The 16,666-nt window shown below is 37.5% G+C and overlaps 1 protein-coding gene across 2 annotated transcripts; it reads right to left on the bottom strand.

Annotated features, from left to right (window-relative positions):
- Window positions 1-2,917: 2,917 nt before the first annotated feature.
- LOC117429678 (annexin A2-like) lies at window positions 2,918-14,047 on the bottom strand. 2 transcript variants are annotated; one of them, XM_058998634.1, is made up of 13 exons: window positions 13,961-14,047; window positions 10,405-10,465; window positions 9,580-9,673; window positions 8,472-8,566; window positions 7,671-7,784; window positions 7,040-7,130; window positions 6,654-6,733; window positions 6,475-6,534; window positions 6,177-6,270; window positions 5,556-5,651; window positions 4,391-4,449; window positions 3,318-3,440; window positions 2,918-3,185 (listed from the first exon to the last, which is right to left on the bottom strand). In XM_058998634.1, the coding sequence occupies exons 2-13, from the start codon at window positions 10,453-10,455 to the stop codon at window positions 3,126-3,128; spliced, it is 1,017 nt and encodes a 338-aa protein (XP_058854617.1). In that variant the 5' UTR covers window positions 10,456-10,465; window positions 13,961-14,047; the 3' UTR covers window positions 2,918-3,125. The 2 variants fall into 2 exon arrangements, with proteins under 2 accessions (XP_058854617.1, XP_033905353.3); XM_034049462.3 differs by lacking the exon at window positions 13,961-14,047 and adding an exon at window positions 12,680-12,828.
- Between the last annotated feature and the right edge of the window lie 2,619 nt (window positions 14,048-16,666).

Raw genomic sequence — 16,666 nt, 5'->3', positions numbered from 1 at the left:
CTTTATAAAATAGTATTTTACCTCCCTTTACACTATATTTTATCTTTTATAGGCAATAAACATAAAACATCAGAAAGGGGTAATGTTCTCATCAATATTATTACTTAATGATAATAAATTTTAAGCCTTATAAAGTTCTGAAGGAATTACTCCTGGGGCAGACATTCGCTACATATAAGGTACTTCAGAGGATAGATTTGTAATTCTATATTTAATAATAGTCATTTCTATCTTAAAACACACTTCAAGGTTATGTATTAATGAACTGGGGAAGGGCAAATGCGGCAATATGAAAACAGTTTGATAAAGGTCCTGTATAGTGGAAGTTTTCTAAAGTAGGCGACCAAAGGCAATTGAAGGCACAAAATCGTTTATTATGAGCTCAGATGGTGTTTTGTCTGCTGTAGTTTTAAATGTTTTTTTTTTTTTTTTTTAATGTGTGCTTGCTTAAAGGTCAAAGCTTGACCTGACTGATGCACATCTATCAGGCTATGGGTTATTAGGCTATCTTAGCCCCATGACATTACAGAAGGTCATCATTGACCAGCTCAGCTGAATGTTATCATCTGAGCTGGTCCTCAACAACCACTCCTACTGGTTTAGAGTACCAGCAAATCTCAATTGCTCACTTCCATCCAGTTTATAAATGGGATACAAGGAGATCGCTGTGCAAGCAAGAGCAATCATACATAAACAGTTGTCATACACAATGCTACATTACTAGCAATTTATTTTTAAGGAATAAAGTAATGTGCAAAATAACTGTGTAAGAAACATATGCATACGTTTAGATTACATAAAATTCTTAAAAACATAATTAGAACTATTTCAATGGTAAGTGCCATTTTAATTTATGTTTGTGAACATGTTACATGCCATTGGAAAATCTACTGTAGGCAAAAGATTGCTAAACCACTTCAGCTTTACAAAAAGGTTCATGTTTGTTTTGTTTTCCTTTGCCTTGTTAGGTGTAATATGTCCTGAGTTTGGTTGCTACAAGATGCAGTCTGGGTATTCCACTGGTGTATTCTTTTTATACTGCGTGGTTCAGCATATTCAATACAATGGCAAAACCACCCTCCTAAGAGACCATAAACTAAATATTGAGTTATATATAGAAGCAGTTTGGTACTATGCAAATGAATGTAGCTGGAGGTTAAATTAACATTTTTAATCAAGAAATTAGTGCCAAACAAACAAAGCAAAACACACTAACGATTACAAAATCTAAATAAAGCCTCTTCACTTAAAAGAAGAAGGAAAAAAAAAATTTAACTTCCTCAAATTGTTTTTTCTAGACAAAAAATCCCTGGACTTTGAAAATGTATTTCAATGCAAATTATAAAATTCAGCTTGCCTTCATTTTTAATTTTGTTTTAATAATTTAACAGGCCAGACAGCATTGGTGCATTTTACTTTTGGCTTCACATTTCACTGTGATTGAATTTCACTGCACTGGCACAGTAGCCTTCTTTGCAATCGAGCGTACAAGCATGCTTTACACAGCTAACTCTAAAGTGTCAGTAAATCAACTTCTTTTTTACCATAGAGGGAGGCAAAAATCTACAGTATTTGTTCAAGACAAAAAAATGACTTTTCAAGGATATATAAAAAAAGAAGAAACCAGATCATTCTAGTGCTGTAATTATGACATCTTTAATTCAGAAAGCAATAGTTATATTTAAATTGTGCATGTCCTTTAGACTGGGAATTAAATCAAGGGGAATTTTCAGCTTAATCCCTGACTATTGCTTCCCCATGTTTCAAACAATAAAGAAAACATCAGACATTTTGAGGTAATGCTATAAGAAAGAAACACTGTTATAATAGCAATTGAAACACTGTTATAATAGCAATTGAAACACTGTTATAATAGCAATTGACACAGGGATAGTAGTCATCGATCCAAAACACCTCAAGGCCTCTCAAGCACTCAAGTTGTTGGTTTCTCATTTTGAAAATATTGTGTGTGTGTATCTATATGTATATGTGTGTGTATATATATATATATATATATATATATATATACACACACACACACAGAAATCAGAATGTTTTTGTGTCACATCTGGTTGGGGTTTGAGAGAGGCACTTTTCTGACTTGATTTCACATTTCCACGTCAATCCTGGATTCAAAACTTCATTTTTTTGTTTTGTTTTGTTTTGCAAGAAAGATTCGTTAACCAAAATACATTTTGAATACAATTATTCTTTTTTTCTTCTGGGCAATTTTTGCTGAATTGTCCCCAGTTTATTACTGTAGGATAGTCTGTTTGCAAAAATACTTATTTTGTATTATAAATGCATTGTTTGTATCAGTAAAAAAAAAAAAAAAAAACAAACACTTTTGAATACCAAACAAAGAATAATTTTGGTGTCCTTAGGAAGTTAAACAAAAGGAATACCGATTAAATTATTTTGGATGTAAAAGGATGTCCATTGTACAGCTTTTAAATACAATTATAATACATTCTTTATACACAGATTTAAAAAAACAGTGTAAAATGCCATTTCGTAATATATATCCTGCATTTCTATATTAATCTATACAATATTGCCTGTAATACTTAAAACTCTTAACTGGATGGTTAACCATATTCCCCAGATAAAGCTTTATTTTAAACATTTTATTATCTTTATATATTAACAAAAAATCTTGAAATACAAAGAAATCACAGCAAGCAGTCTATGGTTTTAGGATTCAGCTTCCTCATGGTATTGTACTGCATTGTTTTAACACACTCTAGTGGTGAGAATTAGAAGCACATTGTGTATTTTAAAACTGCTTGCTAGCCAAGCAGACAGACAATACATCTTCCATTATGCTCTGTTGTGAGATCAATAGGTGGTGGTAGCAGTATTTGTTTGGGTGGATGCATTGGTTGGTGTGCAATATATATATATGACAATAAAAAGGCAGTTTTTTCAAAGTATTTTTATTTCCAGAAAATCAGCTTACAAAAAGCGATGTCAGTTTTTTTTCAAAACAGAAAAAGAGAATGCAGTATAACTGAAGGCACATGCTAATACAATGGCAAAGACTGTAAAAAAGTGTTTATTTTTTCATTTTGAAAAGGCGTCAGAAGAGTTTGAGGCATTAATACAGATTCATGACCGCTTCTGTTTCAGTCATCCCCGCCACACAGGCACAGCATAACCCTCTGGTAATCTCCCTTGGTATGCTCCTGGAAGAAAAAATAAACAAATACAAGAAATTAGCAACTTCTAGGGTCAAATTATATTCCATTGTGGGCCTGTTGAGAACAGAGAAGTACATTTGCCATGTATGAATTGTATGCACTGCTGTAGTTACTCACAGAGATTGTCTGGTAGAGGGATTTGCTATACTGCTTCTTGAATTCTGTTCTGATCTTCAGCAAGTCGACCTCACATCTGGAAACCATGATCCTGGTTAGCAGCTTGTCCTTCGCTCCCTTACTCTGGAATGAAGAGTCTTGGTTAATATGAAATACAGACTGTTTTCATTATAGGCTGCTAAAAACAAAACTTGAAATTCTAGTAGTAAAACTTTTAGAAATTATATTTTATATAATTGTGTGTGTGTGTGTGTGTGTGTGAAAGGTAACCAGACAAAGTAGCTAATGCACGGTGTAATTCAGAATGTGTGCGACAACACGTGGATTCATTTCTCTTGTTAAATGTTTTTAATCTTCATGGCAACGCATGAAGCTCTCCTCACAATATTCAGTCATTCTTTTCCTACTTAGTAAGCAGACACTGACATTTAAATATCCCCTCCCCTAAATGACTATAAAATCGACTAATCTGCATTTTGGTACAGCTGATGTTCCTAAATCAGAACTGCATAGCAACGCATTTCCTGAAAAGTACGGCAAACTGGTTGTGAGGAAAACTGTCATGACTTGTGCATGTAAACGCCGCCATTGACTGCATAATGTTTTTTTCTTGTTCCAGCTTTCAAGAATGACACATTAAAGAATAAAAGAAAAATTACATATAAAAAAAAAAAACACACCTCTGACTATTTGTAGAATGCTACAGAGTGAAAGTTGAGATGTATGACTTCACAAAACCAAAGTTGGGGTTATGCTAATACTTACAAGACTACAACCAATTCACCTAAAACCGATATGTACAACGCTGTCTCGAGAAAATCTGTTTGAATGCCGTATGCAACAGGGAAATACACAGGGAAATGACTGGATCTCCCCCTTGTGTTAAAAGGGGTTCAGTACAGACTCGGTTTGGTACACATTTCCTATTGATGCACATGGTTGCCGCACTCATTATTTTACTTTTTGTGTATGGATGGTCATTTTCAAAAGGGAGTCTCTTTCTTGCAGCAGGAAAAAAGTTGATATGCAGGGTCACAAGTCATGCTAATACTTGGCATATTTACATTACTTACCTGCATTGAGTCATTCAGTCTGCTTGCAAAATACAGGGGTTTGTTCTCTATGCACTGAACTGTAAAAGGAAAAGAAACAAAAACAAAAAAGATTAAGTTTAAAAGATCCCACGTTTTGCGTGTGGATTTTCTTTGGCAGCTACCTTTGTACTCCATAAAATGTTCCTGATTAGGAGAGATGCCTCTGGTTTTTAGGCACGGATCCACCATCGTAGGGGCATCCCTTGAAATCATAAAGTTGTTTTTCTCCAAAACAGCTTGCAATTATGTTTAAGAAATGAATCAACTGCTAGCAGAGTACAAATGGGATCTCAAGAAGGCAAAAACACCCTGGGCCTTGCAATCAAGTAAGTGTGTGAGTTTGAATATTTCTAACTTGCACTCAACAACACTGAGCTCCTAATGTTTTGGGCATTTATTCTTAATGAAGGTACTGTATCCAGATCAACACTGGCTGACAGGTTGTCAAAATATACTATATTGAAACAGTTGTGTGACCAGAAAGAACTACACATATGGAGCATTACTTTTTTATATGTTGTGGGCCTGGTTCTGTTTGGTGAGGCAGGAATTAAAAAAAAAACACACACACACACACACACACACACACACACACACATCTCACTATTCTATTCTGCTAAATAATCAAACTTCCAGATATGGAAGGCCTGTTTGCAAAATGTATACTGCATGTGATTATGAAGGCAATCAAAGCCAAGAGATAGACGGCACATTCTAGCGTGCATGAGGTTAGGATCATTCAGCACAATTATACACTGCATAACACACACCAATCAAACCTACCCTGGCACCCAGTTCATTCCTATTCTCTTTCTGGGCACAGTAACAGGAGTATTATAGATATAATATATGTTCATGGATTCAGATGCAGTACAGTATGTAAAATGTCAAAGTCTGTTGCAACTGCTTTAATATTCTGGAAACATTTTAATCATTACAAAAACAGGTCTGTGGACAATCCGTGTCCTTTAAAAAAATGCAAACAGTCTGTGGACAATCTGTTTTCTTTTAAAAAATATACAAACAGTCTGTGGACAATGTGTCCTTTAGTAGTTTGACTTTTACTCTGCCTGAAATGACTTTGAGGCACTGGATTCGAGCGTTCACTTAATGTTAAAAGGACAACGACTGCTAAGCCACCTACCCAGAGTGAGGAAAGCGTTCTCCATGTCTCCTTTCACCTCCTTCTTGATGCTCTCCTTCATGTCGTAAGGGCTGTAGCTCTTGTACCTGTCAAACACTGCAGGGGAAGAATACAGAACTATTTACCACCATCGATGGCATCAATTCAGAACTTTAAAACACTCAATCAGAAGCTGTATTGAAGGAATAAGAAGCTGAGTAAAACAGACAAACGTTTTGACGAGAGGTTTTCTCAATGGATTTATGAAGACATCAAGTTAGTCACAAAACCTTAAAGACTGTTTATTTATTTACTCCCCCCCCCCCCCCCCAGTCTTAGATTAAACAATGCTTCAAAACGTGAAAATTAACCCTCATTAGAAAGTTTTAGTCTAAAGCTTTTGTCTAGGGCCAAGGAGATGTGACATTTTAGTAGTTCTGCAGTATCATAGCCATTCATAAATTCACAAACAAAGCAGGCATGTGATGTCCATATTATACTACAAATAATGGATCTGGACCCTCTCCATTAGGCCAATTTTTTCGAGTTCGGTCTCACTCTGTACTATGAGACCTTGTAAAAGTTTTAGGCTAGCACTGAACGCTCGTGAAACCCTCCAGTGACTCCTGTTAGTTTACATACCTTTCTGAAGATGCGGCACGCTCCTTTCGGTCATAATGGTGATCCATGTGGCTACATCAGTTCCCTTTCTCTTCACTCCAGCATCATACAGATCCTGGGTAGCAGAAAGGAAATCAGTCAGACATCTGAACTGGTTGCTGCTATTTGTTAAGGAAAGAATGGAATGTGCAAATAGAGAAATACTCATTTGCAGAAACAGATACAGTACTGCGTAGAGACTGAAGTAACCTTAACCGGATATTGTATGTCAGTGTTGGGTTGATATGTTTTCAGCATGCAGTACATTGTTTTTACTTACTCTGGCATCCTGGTCAATTTTCTCATAGTCAACAACACCGCTTGGTTCAGCCCGGTTTCCCTACAAAGACAAATTATTTTACTGAGAGAAGGTTCTACATGTTAATTTGGAATGGAGGGAAAATGGACACCTGTCTAAAAATTGCGACTATTTGTACAGTTTTCTTTAACATGATTTACCTTCACCAGGGCTACCAGCAGCTTGCGAAAGTCTCCTGAAGTGTCTGAGCTGACATCACTCTCCAACTCTTTCTTGTGCACTGAGAAGCGAAAGCAAATTTCATTTAAATATCTTAGGCGGTGTATATAATTATATATATATATATATATATATATATATATATATATATATATATATATATATATAAAAAGCCATGTTTTCCTGCTTGCTGTTCTACTCCCATTTCCTCCACTAGATGTCACTGTGGTTAACACATTATTCATTTGTCTTGGATATTTAAAGAACATTCCTGTATTAGGACTAGTATGAGTGAGAAGTTGGTTTGAAAGGTTTTATTTTACTCTGAGATTTCACCAATACCAATTTCTCAGCGTCTGTCACTTACTTTCCTTGTAGACTTTCTTGATTTCCTGCATCTCGCTGTTGCTGCGAGAGCAGACCAGTTCAACGAGAGTGACTTCATCTGTTCCCAGTCCCTGCAAAAAGAAATATCTGGTTAACCATTAGCAGACAGCTCAAGGTGCTGGCTTGCTTTAGAGGGTCAACATACTCACCCTCCCAAAAGAAATGTGTCTGCTTTATTATTTTTGATTCGTTTTGAGTTGTGAACGCCTGCACACCCACAGATGTTTCTACTTATAAAACATCATTTAATACATTATGGATTCCAGTATTTTCAATACAAACTATGAATAAAAAAAGGATTGGGTATGTTTGTAGTAAGTCTGGACTCTGCTTTCAGATCTTCAATACATTCATGTGTTTAGGTTTTCCTTTGTATTCTACACTAAATGAAAGTGTTTCGAGCTGCATGCGAAACTTCCATGAAATAAAAGGCTTTAAAGCAATCAATGATGAATGGTCTCTCCCTAACTAGATCAACACCTTACAGGCATTGCATTCATGTGATGTTTAGAGCTATTCTTTGGCAATACAATGGATGCTATACAGTAGATTGCAGTTTGTTTTGCAGGAGGCGCTTTAGTTTTCTAGACAGAGCTCTGCAAGATCTTTACCTTCATGGAGTTCTTCAGTTCTGAGGCATCGAACTGAGCCGTGCTCTTCATGAGACCCAGTATCACTGACTCCAGGGGGCCTTTCAGGGCTCCTTTCAAAGCAGAGATCATATCCTGGAGACACACAAGGCATTCATTAGGACCTTACAGAATGCACAGCACTTTCAAAGGGTGTGCCGGTGTCGATTTAACGACAGCACCTTTATCATGAATTTAAATATCATTGTATACTGTACGGGTAAAAATGTATAATACACACACCTACCTACTCTACAGCAGGAAAGCTTTGGGGAAACTCAGCTGCCCACTAATATCTACACAGCCATTAAAAATAGCTCTGATTCTGGATTCACACACAGAACAATATTAATGGGCTTTGGAGCATTGCAAATGTGAAGTACAGCACTCCTGGGTCACTGAAATCCAGGAAAGGCTAAAAACGTACTGTTTAAACATTAACTTATCCAGCTCGACAGTCTCCTTGAAACTAAGTTGAAAAAGCACTGGTAAATTTTGTTTTGTTTCTTTGTTTAGAGTACCTGCAAAAACGTTTCATCTGACATTACTTGTAGTTAAGTCAGGCTGGGTTCATTTTGCATATTGCATAGCCTTAAGCCTCAGCACATAATATATGCAGTCAGGTAATTACGTCTCCAGTGTAATCATAACCTTTCAAATCCAATAGTCCCTTGACCACTTTACACAGCACACAGTGAATAATCTTATTAACAAGATATCTGCAGGTCCCTCAATGATCTTGTTCTCCATAGAGAAGTTAACGAAATGCTGCCAACTGCCTACCTTCTTAGTTCTTCTTTCATAGGCAAAGGCAATATCCCGCCTTTGAGAGTAGCTGCGTCTTGTCAGAATGTCGATGATGGTTTGCTCATCCACACCTGCATGGGGTCGAGGAAATGCAAAACAATTGTTGAGCACATTAGATTAAACAAGGGGTTCTTTATTATCTAAACCACTTTCATGTGACTTTCACTGCCCCTATTAAAGTAAACAAATGCTTCAGCTGCAGTCTTAGAATGTATGATGAAGTATTGCAATTTATGGATGGATACACATTATACTGTAGCATAATGCTTCTTTTACAGTGCTGAGGAGACACCCACACAACTGTTACAGCACGGTGACTGGTCAATCGCAGTAACCGTGGCCCAAAACCACTTACAAAAAGACAGACAAAAACCTCCCCGCCCGCCCTGTCAGACAAGAACCAGAAACTGTTCAATGGAAGGCTGAACAGAGACAAGCAATTTCAACAAACAGCATCTGAATGGATTTTCATACCATTACTGTCATTTAGGACATCCCTGTTTTTCAGGATTCCTTTTTAAACAGCTTTAGATCTACACTAATTAGCTTGGTCTGGGTCCTTTTCATATACATGTGGTTTTGCCAAATAGTAATGGCTGTTCGTCTAAAGCTGTATTGCAAGGCGTGTCCCTGGAACATTTCCTTCTCTTTGTGGTTTTAGTCTGTGAAGCTCCAGGATGCTGACTCAGATCTTCCAGCAGCACAAGGCTTGGCTGGGATCCTCTACATCCCACAATAGAGACGGTTTTCCATTAAGAAACATACTGTTATAAAATCTCCTGAATATCACCTATTGGGGTTTTTAAGCGATAGGGGGCTTGCTGTATTCTATAGCACAAGTACACATCATAGCTTTACAAAGATGCTTGGCACTGTAGATTAGCGGTTGTGTCGGGGCAAAATGGCTGCACAAAGGTGGGCCCAGTTTTGTGGCTGCTCAGAGATTCAGTTTGAGAATCTCTTTGAGATGAAAGGTGTGATAATGCTTCTTATTGTTATAAAGTATGCTGTTCAGGGATTTTTTAGTGAGCGATAATGAATTATTGGACAGTGGTAAAAAGGCAGAGCCCGTTTGAATGTGTACCCTTTGTCTTGATAGCTGTCTCTATTCTGGCAGCATCCTTGTCAGCGTCAAAGTCTTCAGCAGGCCGCACTGTAGGAGATTTTTCTTCATCAGACTGTAAATAAAATCAAGTACAGTATGAGCTGCATTGCTAGACTGACAGACTCAACTGTGTTTCAGACAGTATTTTGCCTACAGTACTGTGGGAAATCTCAATACCAAACCCTTTAAATTCGATATTAATCCCACGTGTGTTCTCACAGGGTTGTTCCTTTGAGCCCCTTACTAACATTACTTAATTAAAATAAATAACAATAGGAACAGGTCTGTGATATTGCACATGTAAGAGTTTCAGGGAAGCAAGTGTTGAAATCATTAAAATTAGAGATCTTGGTAGTTGATATGCTTGTCAGTCACACAGTGCATATGTTGAGAAGCTGAGACTACAAAATATTTTAGCTCCAAGTCATGTGCTTTCATCACAGGACAACAATATGTCTTTAACCTGGAGGCAGGCAATTCCACTCCAACCACAGCAACAGTAGAGTGCCAAAATTAGCTTTGAACTGAAGATTGTATGGCACATTACATTTTAAACCACAGTGTTAGGCATTGTTAATATTGTGTTTTAATGTATAGACACTAAAACTTTACTGGGTAACTTTTAGCCACACCCTTTGATCATATGTGTAACCACATACTATGGACAGTTATAAGAGGAAGGATTCAGCGACAGTGTTACAAAACCAGTATGCCTTCAGACCAGCCAGCATGGTTAAGTGAATTGAAGTTTCTGAAAACTTATTGTTCAATCAGGGTTAATCAATAGCAGACATTGATACCTACCCCACCAAAATTCAGGGTGAGTTGACCCAGGAACTCCGATACCAGAGACATGTTGGATTTCCTGCAAAACAAAAACAAAAAATTAGCAGTGTTCCCTCTTACAAGACCGCCGTTTATTCTGAAGACTCAGATACAAGGTGGTCAAGGCTCCATTCTATGTATCCACTAGCAGTTACATTTTCTTTAGAATGCAGATTGCAAATAGCATTGTGTCTAAACTATGCCTGGATAAATTCCCCAGGATAAAAACAAAAATGTTAACTTAAGTCTTTAACGTGAACTTAAATGATTTCTGGAGAAACAATGTTTTTCTGTTGGACAATGGTGTTGAGTGGTGGTGGGGAGGGAAGGGGAGGGGGTACTGAAACTGCCTTTCCTGTCTGGTGGAATGAACACACCCAACATTTCTTTAGGAAGCTGAACAAACTAGACTTTGTTGTGAAGAGGTGATAATCGCAAAAATAAAATACTTCATAATAAAATGCCATTGACACAACTGTAATACATCCTATCCAACAATATATGTACAGTATAATCCTTTTTTTTTTTTTTTTTTTTTTTACAGCCACGTCAGCAATTGTTTCCCCCCCCCCAAAAAACCCCAAATCAACGCCAATTCAACAGCTGAACTATATTAGTTATGTTTTTAGACAGAGTTCTTTAATTGTATAAACATATTATAAACAATTCAGAATCACACTGTATTTTACAGTACACACATGCATGATTACTAGGTTATTGCATTTATCCAATAAATAAAATGTATATAATTGGATAAGGGAGAGATTGAGATACAGACGCACACATTTCAGTTGTATTCTTTAGTATGTGTTTTCAGATGTGATAACCCCTTGGTTAAACCTCAATAGTTATTACAGTAAATCAGGGAGTTCAAAATGTTCTTGCAGGTAATTTAAACACTTTCCTACATCCAGGATAAACCCTAATCTAAAACCGTAGTGAATTTATTTAGGACAAGCTCAAGCAAGCTCTATTATATGATCCTTCTCTATTGAGCTCCTCTTGCACACACCCACACACAGCTCACAAATGGAATGTTGCCACCACACACCTAGCAACAGACAGTTCACAACCAACAGGTTCACTCTATACAGAACACGTCATTGCCATGGCTATGGAGTTTTAGTCATCCATGAACCCTTGAAATGCCATTCGGATCTGTCCTTCTAGTTAGCAGATTACTACCACTAGAGAATAATACATAAATGTAATGGAGCTTTATTGCTTGTCAAGTCACATCCCTCTCCTTTTGTGATGTTGACTATCATCCAGGGTAGTTAAGTGCCATTTTTTATTCACTAGTTTTGGCCTTCCAAAGAGGAAATGAAGGGGAAAGGTTAAAGGAAATCAGACATGATTGTCCTGTCAAAATAGCCAGCATATATGAAACAGAATCAGTGTTTCATTTTAATAACAAAATGCAAGGCCCCAATAATGATCTAGCAGTGAGATTACACCAGGTTTTAGAGGCCTTGATGCCAGACAGGTAAGGCTGGTTTAAATGACTCCAATTAATACTAATCTTGTACTGCTCTAGACTGTTACCTTAGGTCTAGTGTTCATCTCTGAGAGCAGTAAACCATTGTCTGGCTTTGTTGCATTTTTTTTTTTTTTTTGTGCAAAGTAGAATTTGAGAAGCAACACACCACTTTGGTATAATTTAGGAAAGGCTCACATATACACTTTTCAGACATCATAAGTCATTAAACTGTCCAATTACTAGTTAATATAGTCTTCACATCTGGGCTTGCCAAAGTTTTAAACACCCGCACATTCCTTTCAGTAGGGCTGCAAACCCTTTTGAAGTAGGAAAGTCAACAATCTGTTGCCAAATAACTTTTACAGCAGACAAAGACTTCAATATTAGTGATGCAATCCTTTACATTCTGAAGCATTTACATTACAGTGCAGCTACGTTCTGTGCATCTGTGGACTTGTAGCAAAAGAATACAAAGTAAAATGCGTTTAGACGCCAATGCTTGCCAAAATACCAGAGAAAAAAGGTTAGGTCTGTTCTGCAAAAAAATCGTTGTCCTGTCACAGTATAAAATTAAATTAAAACGCTAAACTGAAGCATATTTAAAATGGCTGACGCATCAGGCAACTTTCTTGAAAAGCAACCTTTGTAGCAAAAGAAAGTCTTTCCTTTTTAAAATGACAAAATAATTTGGCTTCTAAAGTAAAACATTTTCAGTTCCATTGCACAAGCAAACTGCAAAAGGGAAGAACCTTAGAAGCAGTGAATAGTGCTTACCTCGAGGGATGTTGTGCTGCTCACTGTAGAATAGCTTCAACTATGAAATCACTTCTTGGGTGTGGTATTTAAATACCAGCTTGGTCTGACAGTGTGTCATACTCCCCACCCCTAGCCAAGCCTACTAACACATAGCAACTCCTCCACCCAGTGAACTGTTTTAAAATAATCCTAAATCATAAAAGACAGGGATATGACTTCAACCAAGATAAAGGGGTTTCTACTGCTGAATCAGAGACACAGACATCAGTGCCTAGATGTAAAATTGGAAAAACTAGCCATATGCAGCACACACTTTTTCTGTGGAATACATAAAGGTTGCATCCTCAAGTTGCAAGTCAATTTAAGTTACAATGGGCAACAGATCTGACAGTGATAGTTGGAACAGTATCAAAAGGAAAAGCAACTCAATGGCTAAGCTCAGCAGAGATTGGAATGGCATGATTACAGAGTATTACAATGGAAAAAAGAGAAGAGAACAAAAAAATAGAAGACAACAGAAGCAACCAAAGCATGTGTGCAGAGATCCTCATACTGCAGGATTTTGGCATCCAGTTTTGGTAAAAACCATGCAAAGGAAATACCAAAGGATACCACGTCTAAACATTCCTAGACATGTAGTAGATTTTCACCCTCAAATTCACTGAAGGATTGAAAGGAGTGGTCAATTATCCCTTTAGTAGCTTTAGTAGTAGCTTGCTGACGCTCCGCTATGCGAGTTTGTGCTTTCCTGGCTGCCCATGGTAACCCTAGTTTCTGCTTTTCCCCTGCCATGTCCAGTAAGAGTCCTTTGTGGAAAGAGCTGATATTTAGCATGGTAGTTCTGCATTATATACAATGTAACTTTTAATGGTTATGGAGTACACCATGGACCTGCCGTTAATTAAATATTTTTATAAAGTAATGGATAGAATATAAAATAAACCACCTAGTTATCTGCCTCTATTTACCATTACTTATATTGCAATTAAAGTGACATAGTGGGTATTTGTGTCAGGATGGCAACCCACTACTCACAAACAACACCAAGGAAACGCTTCAGGTTCAGGGACTGTCAGTCGTATATAGTCAATTAAACAACAAATTATATATATAAAAAGCCTAGCTCTTCTTTTGATCATTGACTAAACAGGTTATTTTCATATCTAACATAAAGAGAAAGGCTATGCCTCATGCCTTTGATAAGTGTCCAAATCAATCTCTATTCACAATCTCAGTTCATTAAACAAAAGCCCAAACACATAGTATTATTTTTTAAATATAGTATTTAATCTGCAATACCTTGCACAACTTCTTCACACTGCTGTCTCTCTCCACCACAAACAAACATGTCTTTGTTCTTTTTCAATAGTTTGGAGATTGGTCAGCCAACCAGGATCTGCATGCCTAGCATTTTCAGGCTGATCAATCAGATAATCAACCTGCTCAAAGAGACCATACCAAACCAATTATCTCCTTTAAAACCATGTAGCTGTGCAAAAGGTGGCCATCTTGGCTCCAAGCTGTTCCCCTACTCTTGAACCAAGATGGCTACCAGCCATAGAAACATGTATTTTATTGAGCAGTGACTCTGCCCTGTCATACCACTTAGTATTTGTTTGACTGTTGCTGCTTTTGAAATATTTGGGTCGCATTCACAAAGCTTTAGTTTTATAAAAATGTATTTTTAAGATTTTCGGTTTTGATGGATTATAAACTTACATAATAATGTAACCATGAATAGAAACCCATATTTTAATATATTTAATTATTGAAGATAGTGCACAATTCAAAATACATTACATATACATATATTTATTCACATTGTTGCAATTTAAACGTATTGAATGCACTGTAAGTTAATTTTCCCATGACCTTTCTACTAGAAAGTCAATTGTGACGCAATGTGTTTAGAACAAACTAATTACTTACCTTTTCCTTTTCTCCTCATGCCACAACATACCTGAGGCAGCCATATATTATACTACAAATACACTGCCTGGGTACAGATGTGAGCAGTGCTTAATTGCTGTCTCCTGGGCCTTGTGTAACCCTTCAGTTTATTTTGCATATTCATTATTCCTTTATACTAGGAGAGTTATCAGCTGTGGAGGCAAACATCACATCCTGGTGTATGGAAATAAAAGACCCCCTGCATCCAAGCTGAGCTTGTCTAGACAGTAAAAAACATTACTTAATTGGGTGAACCACCAAAGAAGTTAAGTTTAGTTACAAAAATTTCTCTTTAGTTCCGATAACAGATTCTCGGTACTGCAGTCCTTGGTCATCCTCCCACAGTGCTGTTTCGATTTGGGCTGTTACTTCCAGAGCTGGACATCGTTGCTTTATAAACGTATGTCTGGGGACATTGCAGGCAGTGGAATGCAACCGGATACGTTTTTAAACAAGGTTGCATTGAAAGATTTATGACCCTGCAGCTAACTCAGAAGTAATATTGCATGGCCACAGGCATTGCGATGTAAGGTTTATGTGTCTATTAGTCAGGATAACAAAGCCTTTTTTAAGGTTACTCCCTGTTCTAAAATATCCCTTCAGGTTTTGTATGTAAAGTTAATCTCTTGGGAACTCCCTGTAAGCATATTATTTAGTCACTTAGCAGACGCTTTTATCCAATGCGACTTACAGAGACTTGGGGGTGAACTATGCATCACAACTGCTGCTGCAGAGTCACTTACAATAGGACCTCGGTTTTACATCTCATCCGAAGGAACACAAGGAGGTTAAGCTCAGAGTCACACGCAGTGAGTCAGTGGCTGAGCTGGAATTGAACCTGGAACCTCCTAGTAACAAGCCCCTTTCTTTAACCACTGGACCACCAAGCCTCCTTGCACAGCTGAACTGCCCCACCTTGTTTAAGATCTAGGGAATGTACACAGCTCTTCACACCTGTGAGGATGTGTTTTTCAGATTAGTGTGACTGGCTGATGCCATTGCCTTGCCAGTTAATTCACTATTGCCAGAACTGCACTATCGTTCCTCAACTACACTGTATCATTCCTGAACATTACAGGTATAATGTGGTCACAGATTTCCTAGTGTCAAACCTGATCAAGTCTAGATCACGCTTCGGGGCTCTTTAGAGCTAATCAGTCACCACTGGTGTTTGGGTTATACAGCCTGCCCCTTGGAGATGAGTTTCCTTTGTGTCTAAAGACAACACAAACACATTTAATTTGAAATGCATATCACCATAACTACTTCTTACTAACAGCCACAGCTCTTTACTATTCCCCAAGCAGTGAATCATTTATTGAGGAGCATACTGATGTTGATAAACATGAATGCAATCATATGTACACTGGCAATATATACAGGAAGGTAGCTCATGAGCTCCTACCCTACTTAACGGGCTTGTCCAGTGAGGTAGGCATGAGAGCATAGTCCCCAGTAAGTGAGAAGACGACCCCATGGGAATGAGGCTGAGTTGAGGGTTTGACACAATCAAGATGGTACTCCCTTGCAATCAGGAGTTCTGGAACATGACACACAGATAACCTTAAGGGTTGCACAAATGGTTTACGATTGTAGATTACCAGACTAATGCATTTAAAACACTGCTATTATTTAACAGTGTCTGTGGTCCTGTTTTTATCATTTTAAAAGTGCCAGTATTTAGATTCACCACCAAGATAAAATAGTTCTTCCCAGTATCTGTTCAACAAGTTTTTCCACCACTAAATAGAATCGGAAATGGAAATGTGTCTGTAATAGAAGATCTTGTAAGCAGCAATAATGGGGGACAAGACATCGCTTCTTTCTGTGCAGTATGCAATCAGGCTATTCTGATTGTCTTTGTTGTGTCTGGTGACCACGCTACTTATAATACATCTTCACTGGTAGACTGGACTGATGACCAATTTAATGGACAGATACTTGCACAGATCTGACAATGAATGCTTAACCTACAGAGTACCCACACAATGTTATACAGTAGTCATTCTGTACAAGACTAGCTCTGCCACTAGGAAAACTACCTGTTTTGCCCCA

The sequence above is a fragment of the Acipenser ruthenus genome, chromosome 24, assembly GCF_902713425.1.
Source record: "Acipenser ruthenus chromosome 24, fAciRut3.2 maternal haplotype, whole genome shotgun sequence".
Lineage (NCBI taxonomy): Eukaryota > Metazoa > Chordata > Actinopteri > Acipenseriformes > Acipenseridae > Acipenser > Acipenser ruthenus.
Note: the sequence above shows the minus strand (reverse complement) of the source record. Positions and strands in the feature narration are given on the sequence as shown.